At 38.9% G+C, this 13,340-nt stretch overlaps 1 protein-coding gene across 2 annotated transcripts in view; it reads left to right on the top strand.

Annotated features, from left to right (window-relative positions):
• mical2b (microtubule associated monooxygenase, calponin and LIM domain containing 2b) overlaps positions 1 to 13,340 on the top strand; it is a 44,593-nt gene that overhangs the window by 21,275 nt on the left and 9,978 nt on the right. For both annotated transcript variants that reach the window (XM_046037892.1, XM_046037891.1), the window contains 4 exons: positions 4,355 to 4,529; positions 4,835 to 4,908; positions 7,688 to 7,769; positions 12,477 to 12,638. In XM_046037892.1, coding sequence (XP_045893848.1) covers positions 4,355 to 4,529; positions 4,835 to 4,908; positions 7,688 to 7,769; positions 12,477 to 12,638 — 493 coding nt within the window. The remainder of the gene's footprint in view (positions 1 to 4,354; positions 4,530 to 4,834; positions 4,909 to 7,687; positions 7,770 to 12,476; positions 12,639 to 13,340) is intronic.

The following is a 13,340-nucleotide window of genomic DNA, read 5'->3' as shown; positions in this document are numbered from 1 at the left end:
TATATTCAGACTTCCATTCCATATATTCAGACTTCCATTCCATATATTCAGACTTCCATTCTATATATTCAGACTTCCATTCCATATATTCAGACTTTTATTCCATATATTCAGACTTTCATTCCATATATTCAGACAGACAAACCATAAATATATATATTATTTCCTAAACGGCATGCCATAATATAAATATATATATATATATATATATATATATATATATATATATATATATATATATGAATATGATGCTTTTTGATATTTCAGTGCTACAAATTCAGTAGTGTTTAAATTTCAGAAGTACCTAGTAATTAGCCAGGAGTTTAGCTGCTGCTAAGATTAAAATCATTGTTTCATTGTGGCAATTATTTGCTTCCACATTATAGAATAACTCCAAATCGCTTCTTGCATAACATTTGCTGACATTGGTGTTTGAGACTGAAGTGTGTTTAAGATCTCTAGTCAACATTAACAGTGTTGTATGTCAAATTAATCATCTGTAAATGGCCAATTTGCATGATGTTGGTGGTGTATTAAAGTCCCTTAAACCTTATTACAGTAAGTATTCATCGCTGAATAAGCAACAAAATGTTTAACTCATATATTAATTGCTAGTTTATCTGCTTCATCAGTGTGTGTAGTTTAATAACATTTGATTGACAGTGGCCTGGCAACATAAGCGTAATTAACCCCACAATATTTGTTAGATGTTATATAGTATATTTCAAATTTTCCACGCCCATTTCAAAGCATTTAGAACACACCAAATATGACATCATTTGAAATAACGATTGTAACTTAGAAAAGTGTGTTCATGTAGGACTCTAGTGCACAGCTGAGAAAATAGGTTTTCAGGGCCTTTAACTGTGTTTCTGTCCACTTTGTAATCTCACAGTGTTAAACAACACACTTGACATTCTAATTTTGATTTGCTTTGTAGAAAAGTTCCCTGTTGCAGCAAAAGTGCACTGATTTCAGTGTGAAATTCATTTTGCTTTTTATTTAAAGCAAACGAGTAATTTTCTCTCCAGTTTCAACCTTCTTTTCTGCTCAGTCTTTCATTTCTGTTTGACTCTGCTTCTGTAGGTGGAACTATCTACCTCCCTTCCTTCCTTGTCCCCACCTCCTCCTCCTTCTCCCTCTACATCTAAGAGCTCCAGCGTCTACTCTGTAGTCCACCCTGTCCCTGACCCTACTGCCCAGGCTGGATTCTCCTCTGTCACTCTCTACACTGCTGGACACAAGGATAAGATACAGAAAGACTCCTCTACTCTCTCGTCTTACACTGACTCTGAAAAACCAGAGCAAATGTCTTCACTTCGTGTTGATTCCTCCACATGCGACAACAAAACATCCAACAGTAACTGTGAAAATGGACCCAGCAGCTCCTCCGTCCATCCAGTTTCTTTACTGAACAGGGAAAACTATGAGAGGTCTCGGTATAATCTGGAAAGTGAGCCGGTCCACAAAACTGCTCAGGAGAAATTTGACGATAACAAAGTAGCTGAAAATGAGCACATGAAGGTAACCGTAACCCCACGCATATCAAAACACCCTGCTAGTCCAGTATTAATAACCTGCAGATCTCCAGTGAAAGTATTCTACTCTCAGTAAATCCCAGATAAATGCTATTTTAAAGGGGATCTACCACTTTTAAGATGATAGCATTTTTTTTGTTGTCTCTTCCATACCAACATGCCCAGCCCACATGGGCTTACAAGACACTGCAAATTTATACAGAACAAACCAAATCCATAAGGCAGCACATACATTTAAAAATGATACTTCAGAAATTAAAAAAAAGTATTATTATAACTTTAATTTGTGTCTATTCATAAATTACTTTTGCAGCAATATATATATTTTAATCTTTAAGAGAAATCAAAATCCATCTTCTTTTGAGAGTGAACCAACTTTACTACAAAATAAACATTACTGAGACAACAAATGACCAATACAGACCTTGTTCGGACCTCGTAGTTTGTGGTTTGCTAACAGTGTTGTGTAGTGAGCAATGAGAATGAAGTTTTTGAAGAGGTTGGTAACCTGTTGGAAATATCAAGCAGTGTGGACTTCTCCTGTCATTTTCATGTGCCAGGAAAGCCACGGTTTTTTTTTTTTGGCTTTATACTAAGTCTTTCCTAGAATTCATGTCAAATTAGTCCTTCTTAACATAGTAAAGATGTAGAGAGCTTTGTGCAATGGATGGATTAAGACATTTATCTGTCCAACCAGTCTATCTTTGTGTAACCAGGCTCAAGAGATCTTATCTTTAGAAATAAATGAAATAATACATATAAATTAAATTCATGTTATTCATTCATGATCTCTTTCAAAGCTAGTGAAATAACTAAATTCTGAAATCAATGGGATGTAAAACCAGGTTACAATTTTGGTATGTAGTGTTTCTAAAATATAAGCTGTAAATGGCTGTTACAACTTGTCATTAATATAATTCATGGTTTCATATTTTTATTGTATTCATGTATTTCTGAGGAAAGGGTGGCATAAGATCAAACCTAGAAAATTCATAGAGGTGAAGGTGGAGCGGCTGTGGCTCAGGAGGTCGGCGGTTCAATCCCAGCTCCTCCAGGCAACATATCAAAGTGTCCTTGGGCAAGATACTGAATCCCGAATTTCCCCCGGTGGCTGTTCCACCAGTGTATGAATGTGTGTGAATGCGATGTAGTGTAAAAGCGCTATACAAATACGGAGCATTTGAAGGAAGAACACAAGGATTCATTGAAATTCTTGGCTTTTAGTGTTCATATTATCTATGAACTGATATTCATTCTGGTGTTCATTTAGTGCAACGGGAGCTCCGCTCTTGAGACCCCTAGAAGAATCACTCAAAAGTCAATTGTTCGCTCTGAGAGTTGTCCGACTGGAGCTCCTAGTTACGTTAAAGAGGTACTAGTCGATACCTCCGTCTAAATACAGATCCATAAATTCTAAAGTCTTTTCTGCTTTATCATCTGTCTTCTTTCTAACTCCTGTCTGTGGTTTCCATTTCCTACTTTGTCTCCCCTCCAACCCTCTGCGCTTGTGTTTCCCTGGCGTTAATGTTAGCGTACAGTTGGAAAGGTATCCTCAGCCATAGATGCTAAAGCTCAGCTACTGGCCGTCCTCTATGAGACAGACCACAGGCCCAATGCCACACCGGTAAGATGCATGTGGATGTTGCAGAAACAAATCTAACACAGAGTTCATGGGCTTCATTTATATTAAATTTTTGCTTACAGCTTAAATGTTGACTTTGCATTGGCACCTCTCCCAACTGATGTTGCTGCTGAGTGTGATTTATTTATTTTTTTGTCTATTATGTAACTTTTGAAAAGTTTAATTTAAAGATCAGCAAAGAAAGAGAATGGGGGGGTGGACAAAAAAAAACAATGTTCCTGTTTCCATGCTGCTCCCACCTTTGACAACAGATAATCTGCCTTTCTTAGGCTCTAGTTCCCTGGCCACGGCGGGCTTCTAAGGCTGAAGGGGTAAATAGGTTCTGCTTTGTCTTCATGAGGGCAGAGCATCTAGTGTGTTTGCACTAGTGTTAGATGATTTCACACCACAGAGAAATGAAATAAAGCTTCTGGCTGTATTTGCACAATAAATAACAGCTTATGTACAACTGCATGCATAATTTTAAGTCATGTTTAACCACTGCTTGGCCTAGAACCTACCTGCTGCTTTGAAAGAGTTTTTTAGCTACAGGGAGCTAGTAGAGATAATAATCATCGTGATGCTCACATAACATTGCTGATGGTAGCAGTGTGAATTGAAGTCACATCATTTGAACTCAAGTCACAGTTCAACTTATTTGACTTGATTTATGAAGACACTTTGACACGTCTGCTGGGTTCTAATGATGTGAGACTTGACATTGGATGTTGATAACCTGAAAAGTGGACTTAATTTAACTTAGTAAAAGTAAACAGGCAGCAACTCCAGTGGTACTGAAATTGCATGTTTGAGATATTGAGCTTTATTTTTCACACACAATTGTTAGTTTATTTGCTTGATTTTCTACATTTCACCTGAGAGTTGACTTGACATTGTTACTGGTGAGTTGACTCAAGACTTGTGTCTTAAAGTAACAGGTCCACATTCTGGGAAATACGCTCTCTTGCTTTCTTTCACATCTGTATCATAAACATGAAGCTCTGAAGCACTGATTATATGGTTATTATGTCCATCATTTTCTGAGTGCAAATGTCCTTAACAGTTTACCATCTCACCATAGTTTGTTTTGTGTACTTTTTTTGCAGGCATCTGTAGGAAATAATCAACAACTCAAAAAAATAACTTGTCTCGAACGCAGCATGTAACACATATTGTCCTGCTCTTCTTCCTTCAGTGTGTGATGCGGAAGGACTTCGGCGGCAGTGACATCTGCCACTTCTGCACCAAGAGGGTGTACGTAATGGAGAGACTGAGCACTGAGGGCTACTTCTTCCACCGCGAGTGTTTCCGTTGTGATGTCTGTAACTGCACCCTCCGTCTGGGAGGGCATGCCTTCGACTCGCAGGAGGGTACGTTTGATTCACTGTAAATTTGAATGCTTTTACCCAGGAGTGTCTTTAAAACGAATAGGTGAAGCGTTTTTGTTCTGCAGATGTAGTTAAATATCTTTGTCCACTGAAACACTAGAAACCTAAATTTTGTCCTTTTAGCCATAGTGTTAATATTGTTTAGATGTCTCTTTTTAGTTTTTCAGAGGTTTTGATGAACAATTCTAATTGCGGAAAATGTTGTTTTGTGTCTATGTATAATATTCAGGAGATTTTTATTGTACTGGACTCTAAGCTGAGTGGATTTGTGTGTGCTTCTTTTACAGCGAAATTCTACTGCAAGATGCATTATGCTCAGCGCCAGTCCAGCAATCATGTGGGGAGGCTCAGAAGGAGAATGGTAGGGAACACAGTTCACAGTAGTTGCATACAAGCAATAAAGCTAACTAGAAAACGCACTTAAAATGTATGTGAGAGCTGTTAGCTGTGGCTGCTACCGCTGTCCCAGCAAAGTGCTGCTCCATCAGTAATTTTTCCAATTCTTTAGTGCCACCTACAGGTAAAAGAATTGTATGCCACAGACTAATTCAGTTAAAATATTAAACCTTCAGCGCGTCAGATGGTGTTGCGTCCACGCTGCAGATGCTGCGGCTCTCCCTATGCGGCACTGAATTGTCACGCACTTTGGACGCTGCACGAAATACATCCTGTGTCCCCTAAGCGGCGTAAATGAGCACCCAGAAACTATACATTATGTCCCAGTACATCAAGTGTGGAACACATTGAGAAAATGTTATTTAAATTGCATGATTGCATAACTGTATATTGCCATATTAATCACAAAAAGTTTGGTACTGATTTGAGAATACTGGCGACCTGTCCAGGGTGTACACCGCCTTTTGCCCGATGTAAGCTGGGATTGGCTCCAGCCCCCCATTACCCTGTACGCAGGATAAGCGGTTGACGATGGATGGATGGATGGGTGGATGATTTGAGAATGTGCAGCGAAGTTATAACAACTTCCTGTTTCATGGAGCAGCATGGTACTTTGCCGCAATGCCACAGATCAGTTGAAGGAACAACATGACATCATAAATGTGTTTTTTTTTCTGACATAGTTTTGAACTAGTTATGGCCAACCTGCAATAAGTGGTTCATAACACGGTAGAAGTAGTCACTCCCTGTTGCCATTAGGTGGCACTATGACTATGAGTGAATAAGCTGGTGGATGTGTTCAGGGCAGGACTCCTATTAAACATGTAAAGTTTGGTGCAGATGTGAGCTTGTACACTGAAGTAACAACAACTTCCTATTTCATGGCGACTCATTGATTTTCAACGCCAAGGGCAGGCTGTTTGACGAAAACACACAGATTGTACAACTTTTAATCATCAATGGATCTAGACTAGACAGCGAAAACAATCGAACTAATTCTCTAGCAGAAGTTTGTTAAAGTAGATGAGGATGGACAAATTTCTGTTGGATTTCAAGAGGCTTTTTTGTGCATCTTGACATGATACATGTGCCACAGAAATTTTGTACATGTAGGTGAAACGTGCCGCAGGGGCTGCTTTATTGAAGGTCACTTCCTGTTGCCAGTAGGTGATGCTATAACTGTGTGAATTTCGGCACATACAAGTTTTCAGGGCGGGACTAATCAAATCGATGTCGAATGTTTTACAGATTTGAGCATGTACAGTGACGTTAACACAACTTCCTGTGTCATGGTGAAGCATGGATTTTTGCCACCGACAGTGACTAATCTTATGAAAGGCTTATTCCATGTAAACAGTGATTGCATTTCAATAGACGAACAATATAGAAAATTTAAAAACAACCACTGCAAGTCAGTGGGAACATTAACATTTTTTGGCAGCATTAAGTTCAAACACCATACAACTGTCTATATGTGCTTTTTAAAATCCTCTGGTTAAAATGCCGTGAACAGGATTTGATCTGTCAATCTTTGGATCTGAAGGGCAAAACCTTAACCAATGTTATTAACCTTTTCCTTTCATCTTGTATGCTAACATAACATGTAATGCCTTCAAAACACCAACAGAGGTCAATCGATGACCACAAATGCCTGCCACGGCACTATCTTGCTTGCTAATATATTTTCTGTGATGTCTTGTCCACTATTGCAAAATAACATGAAGACACAGAAAGCGACTAATCTCATGAAAAACTTATTCCATCTATCAATGATTGTATTTAGAAAGACCAACAATCTACACATTTAAAAACGTTTTAGGCACTGAACATTTTGTTGGCAACATTAAGTTCAAACACCATACAGTTGTGATCAATTAACACTGTCAAACTCAGGTCTGGAAAGATAAATGCTGGTTTTAAATCCAACACACTACCAAATGAGTCATTGAAGGAGCGCTATCACAAACTGCACAATTTGATCTTTTGTTAGTAGAAAAGTACATTTGCCATAAAAAAATTTTAGAACCGTTTTTAGATAGCAAAAGGGAGTTACAAAACATTTCTTGGAAAGATCACCATCTTTTCTGCAGTTTAAAGCTCAAATAGTCTGTAGTTGCACATGTGCTGGAGCAGTAAGCTCTTAACGTTGAGTAGGTTGGAAGAAATTTGCGTCTCTTCTCCCATTGAAACAAATTCATTTTGAAATGCGTAAAAATATTAATATAAAATTAACCATCACAGATATCTGCAACAAAAGTTGCACACCTCTCGTGAAGAAGATGTACATTTTGAAGTTGTGGGACAAACGGTACAGGAGAAGATAGGTGCCAAAAAACAACATTTATATAAATAATAAAGAGCGACAACAACAAAATACAGCTCTCACACAAAAAATGTCTCCCTCTGTAGGGATCATTCCCACAATGTTGTCAGAAACCTATAATAACAATGTGAGCCTGTCAGTGACAAAAACAAAAACTTTAGTGGACGTACTTCGATGGTGTATAATGCCTGTAAGGATTACGTTGCAGTCCTGTTTGTTGTCCCAGTTAGTCACAGACACAAACCCATGGGAAAATAGGACCCAGGTTGAAAAATATCTAACACCCTTTAATTACTCATTTTTGACATGGCTTAATTTGTCTTTTAGTTCACGACTAAATTAATTCACTTGTTCTTTTGATGTGGAATAGGAGGAAACTGATGAAATGCAACATAAACTTCTGTGTCCCTTGATTGTGTAGGAAGACCAGAGCCATGTCACACCCACGTCGCTGAATGGTGGAAACTACTCAGCCACGAGCAGCGTCCAGATCCAACCCCCAGGTACCCTGGTTTCCTTGCTTAGGCGAGGCCTGAGTTGGCCTAGGCGTGCTAGTCGCTCTGTGTGTGTATTGCCTCGATGGTTGTTGGGAAGTGTGTGTGAGTCTTTCACAGCTGCGAGGTCCCACGTCAGCAGCTACTCGCATGACTATGTGTTCCTGTATGAGCTGCTGAGCCTGGGCTGTCCTCTGCTCTGCATGATGCACGAGGTGCTGGGACAGATCTACCAGGAGCCCCAGCTGGCCCAGCAGCAGCTCATCGGCCACCAGTTCGCATAGGAAGGGGAGTAGCGAGAGGCTTGTCTGGGCCATTTGACCTGATAGGAACCCAGATGGATTTAAGTTTGTGTACTGCCCAAAATGGATGAATCAGGTTCATACATGTGATCATTTTAAAACCAAATATTTGTATTTCCTGTATTGGTCCATGGTCATTTATAGTTTTGTTTTTGAAGTCAAAATTTTTTTATTAAGCAACTTTTGCGCAATCACCTGGTCATCACCTGGTCTCCTGGTGTTGTACTGTGCTGAATGCATCTCTGACTCACATGGGCTTGTTCCAGGCTGCTGAAACTGTAAGCATCACCTAAATAATAATAATAATAATAAGCTAATTATCACATTTACTTCGCACAGCTGTCACCGGATGATATGTGACAGTCCGTTCAGTCTTGCTGGTCAGTTTGTGAAGTTCCTATTCCAACACATGAAATCGGTTCCAGTCATTTGACTCTGGCGAAGAACAACCGATTTAGATTTTCACAAAATGTCAAACCCTTCTCATCCTGCATTACAGACAGGCTCTGACGCATCTGAAATAATATGTTTTGATAATGTACCAAGGAGATTTAATTGCAGTAGAGGAACCTGGAACATGCCCTCTGACTGTAACCTTGAAAGTCATCTGGACAGTGTGATTTCATTTCAGTGAACTAGAATTACGTCAAAGTAACTCACGTCGTTTTTTTGACATTACACTGACTCTGCATATTGCCTGCTGCACTTTAACTCTGCACGACAGAGATGTGCAATGGAAATGCCACAACAGTATTATTATTTTTTAATATAATTTCAGGAATGTCATTGAAATGACTTCCTTTTTTTGTGTTATTTTTTCACTTTATGTATTTGATAAAGATTTCAAGATTTATTCCACTTTCTATATTTAAGGCTCGTTATTCATGGTTTTTATTGCCCCCCCCCCCAAAAAAAATATGGCAATTTATCTTGAATATTTGAAAATGATTTAAAAAAAAAAAATGAGTGAAAAGGAAGTGATAAAAATTTGGATGTGTGAAGTAAATGTTTAACCATTGTGTTACTGGAAGATGTTTTGGCATCTGCTCATCACAAGAGGACTGGTAACCAGTCTGCAAATATTGACTGGAAAGTCTTTTGGAGCATTTGGTTCTAAAATCGATTTGAAATTCAGTTTAGACTGATCTGTACCCTTTTTTTTTTTTTTTTTTTAATAAAATAAAAGCCAAAAACAGTGAGCCTCATCTATAATCCTTGCAGGCTGTTTTTTTTTTCTAATTTTTTCCTCAGTAGTGGACATATTTGGCTAAAAAGTAGAATCCATAAAAGACTGTGTTCATGACTCTGTGAAAATATTTCACTTTGTTTTAAGGTTTTGCAATTCTTTTGTCATTTTGATAATTTTCTATGCCGCAAATTCTATGTTGTAAATCATGCCTGAGTTTAGTTCTGATCTTTGGTGTAACTGTGCAGAATTAGGGGTTAATTCTTAAAATGCACTGTTGAAGCAATGACCTGTATTTTGGTATTTCTCAAACTTCAGTTTACAATCTTATTGTAGTAACTTTATTGTACAGTACGTTTCCTTGTAATTTTCAGCACTGTTTTCTTAATTTCTTCATCTTCAATTTTCCTTTTCCCCCACATCTCCATGAATTTTCTTTTTATTCTTCAAATTTATTTTTCTCTGTTTTGTTCACTTCATTTTGTTCAGTCTGTTTCAAGTTTCCAATGCTGCACCCTCTGATTGGCTGATTCCTGCCAGCGGGGAAGGTGACAATTGGCCGGCTTTGGCCATAAGACTTTTTGCTTTTGCATTGGCTGCTTCTGTTGCTCCGCACCTTTTCCACCTAACCCAGATTAACCATGCCGAAGTCGCTGAAGGTGTTATGTGTAGCATCGAGGTTTGACTTATAGAATTCCAAATTAAATATTATACCTTGGTTAAATGACAATAAACCAGTTGCATCATGTTAACCACATTTGGTCACCTCTGAATGCCACTTACACTTTTTATTCTAGCGTATCTCAAAAATAAACCAATATGCCCTTTAAAGGAAGCAGCTGGCGACAAAGTCCACGAAAAGACCAAAACCAGCAATGTTAGTCTTTTTCTCGATACTTCCCAAAATTACCTACTACTGTGTGGCTCTCGGGATGTTGTCAGTGAGTTGGTCCGCTGCTTTGGTCCACATTCAGATATCTCAGCAACTATTGGACGGATTGATATTTTACTCAGATATTTACGGTTCCCAGAGGATGAAGCCTGCAGACTGTTGATCCCCTGACTTTTTGTCTGTCATTGCCAGCAAGACAAACGTTTCACTTAAGTGAAATAATCATCGTTCCCACGTCGTCAATCCTATTGGCTTACGTGAAGTCCCTCTGTGAGGTTCACATAAGAGGTTTTGAGTAAAATGTCTCAACAACTGTGGGAAACCTCGCACACACATTCGTGCTCCCCAAATGGTGCATCCTGGTGAATTTGAGTGAAATGAAGTCATTAGGATTTTCTTTTTGTTTTGCACCATCATCAGCTCAAAATACTTTGACTCCAAAAGTAAGGACGTTTCCATCCAATTAGCAAAGGTTAGCATGCTAACAAACTAAACTAAGATAGTGATCTTGGTAAATATTATATATTCAGAAGATTCGTTGCTTTTTAGGTCTTTTCATGGGATTTTGGTTGTAATGGTTCATTAATGCAAACATAGCACCTTTTTAGTTGGTTTGTTTGTTTCTTAGTCGTCGTGTTAGTATGGTGTCATATCATCAGAGCTAACCCCCACTAACACTCGTGTTGTGCTGTGTTCCTCTCTAACACCAAACGTCCATCTGAATGCCCCTGAATTATTATTTTTTCTCTCTGATGCATCATCAGCAGCAGCCTCCCTTCTTGTCAGGCTCGTTTGACAGTAACAAATGTCCACATGTCTGTGGTCTGTCTGTGGTTCCCTCTGTTTCAGAAGGAGCCCCTCCCTGCTCAGAGCCCCTCTCCAGATCTCTGTCATGCTCCTCCTAGACTTTGCTCAGGAGATCAGCAGCCCCATAGCAGCTTTTTGCACACTGCCAGATACATTTTGTTGGCTGTATTTTGTATGTTTCGTAGTTGTGTTTATAATAAGCCTTGAAGCAGCCTGCAAGCCTTGTTATTTGTTTTCCACATTAATAATTACTGTAAAAGTGCTTAATTTATGCTATTTATAAGCTGTAAATATATTCAAAAATAAATCGGTTTGATTACATACATAATTTGCTTCGTTGTTTCTTGCCAATTAGTTGAATTGCGTTCTTCGAATAATTCCAAGAAATCGAAGCTTAGACATGAGTGAGCAGCTGGCATTTGGGGTAACGTAATGTAATGGTCTAATTGAAAGATATTTCTGTATCTTTTAACCACAAAATTAACAACTTCATCGAAAGGCGTCTGTCAGAGCAAACCCTCTTCCCTCCTGTTTGCTAAGTCGACGTAACATCACCCACACAAATCATGTTCATAATCACAGCTTTTGTTAACAAATAACACGTGCTTTGTAACATCTGATGAAAAGCTGGACAACCTTGTAGGTGTGCAGCGGATTCAAAGGGAGGCACACGGCGGTGGGGCTAAACAGCTTCCCCTTAATCAGAGGGCTTGAAAAGCGTCTGCTGCGATAAAAGACAATCATCATTTTAATGTAACATGGGAAATGGCTATAATCAAATACAGATGAGCGAAGTTAAATTGAACCTAACTGAGCTGCACTCCCATCGACCTGAACAGAATTGAAGTGAATCACTTGTCAGTTCCTCCTGTCAGCTTCCTCATGGGTTCCCCTGGTGGGTCTGTTCTTTCCTTTCCTCTGGGTTCATGTCCATGTATCATTTGGTGAAGTTTTATGCTCCTGTGGATATTCTGTCCTCTGATAAACATTTAGCCTAACCCAAGTGAGAACGTTAGTGAAACATTAATAAAAGATCTGTTTTTTCTGTTATCTGATACGCACTCTGCATACAAAGGTTGTATCAAGATATTTTCATTTCTTTGCTGTGACCAAGTGGAATCACCTCTGTACAATGTTGACTTCATTACTCTGTGAGTACTGTTATGAACATGTCATGTATTTTATCAGTGCTTGTGTGGCAAATAGAGTATTTAGCTGTGGAGTACACTTTTAAAGAGCATGTGTCACTTTCAGAAGCAGAAAATATAGTCATTATTTTCAGTGTGAATGAAAAGTATATTAGATTGTTTGCTGCCTAACAGGAATATATTTGTTTGGTACCATTCTTTGACATGCTACACTGATTGTTTTAGATAACATAGTGACTGCTAACCTGTTGTACTGCGGTAGACTCCCAGTAAGCCATTATGCATGAAATAAGCTATGTGCTAGTACATTTTTACTACAACTTAGGTTAGCATGAATTCTAATCTAGTTAAAACTAGCCTACATACTGTTTTTATTTGCAGGTGAGGCGTCAAGCTTTCATTCAGAGCAGCTTGGTAAAGGTCAGAAAACTGTCCCTGAAGACACAGAGATGGCTGTTGAAGCTCTGGATGCTTCCTGCATAGTCAAACCTACAGCGCAAGATACTACAGGGGCCAAGGGCTCAAGCCACGACAGTACCAAAGGTCAGTGTAGACCAATTTGCAGGCTTCCAAAATATGCAGCTCTGGGTAAATGCTGTTTCTGGTTGACTGACCTAAAGGAAGTTATTCTGTCTCTCAAAGCTTATACAAAAATACTGTGCTGCACAGATGGGTTTTCAGCCACTGTACTTTATAATACGATATTCCCGGTGGGAGAATCTTCAACTGGCTGAACTTTAATTAGTGACCCGTGTGTGTGTGTGTGTGTGTGTGTGTGTTGGAGTCCCTCCCCCTGGTAATGTCTGGGACATCAGGGTGTGGCTGACATACTGAAGGTTTTCTCCCACACTTAGCTGAGTGCTTGTTATTTTATATTAGCAGCAGAGGCTGGGAACTCAACAGTCTTAGCTTTTAAAGCGGCTGCGTTGCCATGTACTCACTAGTCTGAAACTGTTGATATGTTGGAGGCACAACGGAGCTCTAAGCTAAACGCTAAGTACAGCCTCACAGAGCCGTTTGCTTGGCTTTGGATTTATAGTGTCTAACATTGCTTCATATATTTGCACCTTACAGGTGCATCTCATAAAGTTAGAATATCATGACAAAGATTTCTTTCTTGTAAATGACTTCAAAATGTGATACTTTCATATATTCTCGATCCATTACAAATAAAGGCCTTTTTTGTTTCAATCTTGATGATTACGGCTTACAGCATGGAAATGAAAAATCTGCTTTGATCCAGCA

The sequence above is a fragment of the Micropterus dolomieu genome, linkage group LG22 (genome assembly GCF_021292245.1).
Source record: "Micropterus dolomieu isolate WLL.071019.BEF.003 ecotype Adirondacks linkage group LG22, ASM2129224v1, whole genome shotgun sequence".
Lineage (NCBI taxonomy): Eukaryota > Metazoa > Chordata > Actinopteri > Centrarchiformes > Centrarchidae > Micropterus > Micropterus dolomieu.
This window is presented reverse-complemented; position numbering and strand designations above follow the sequence as displayed.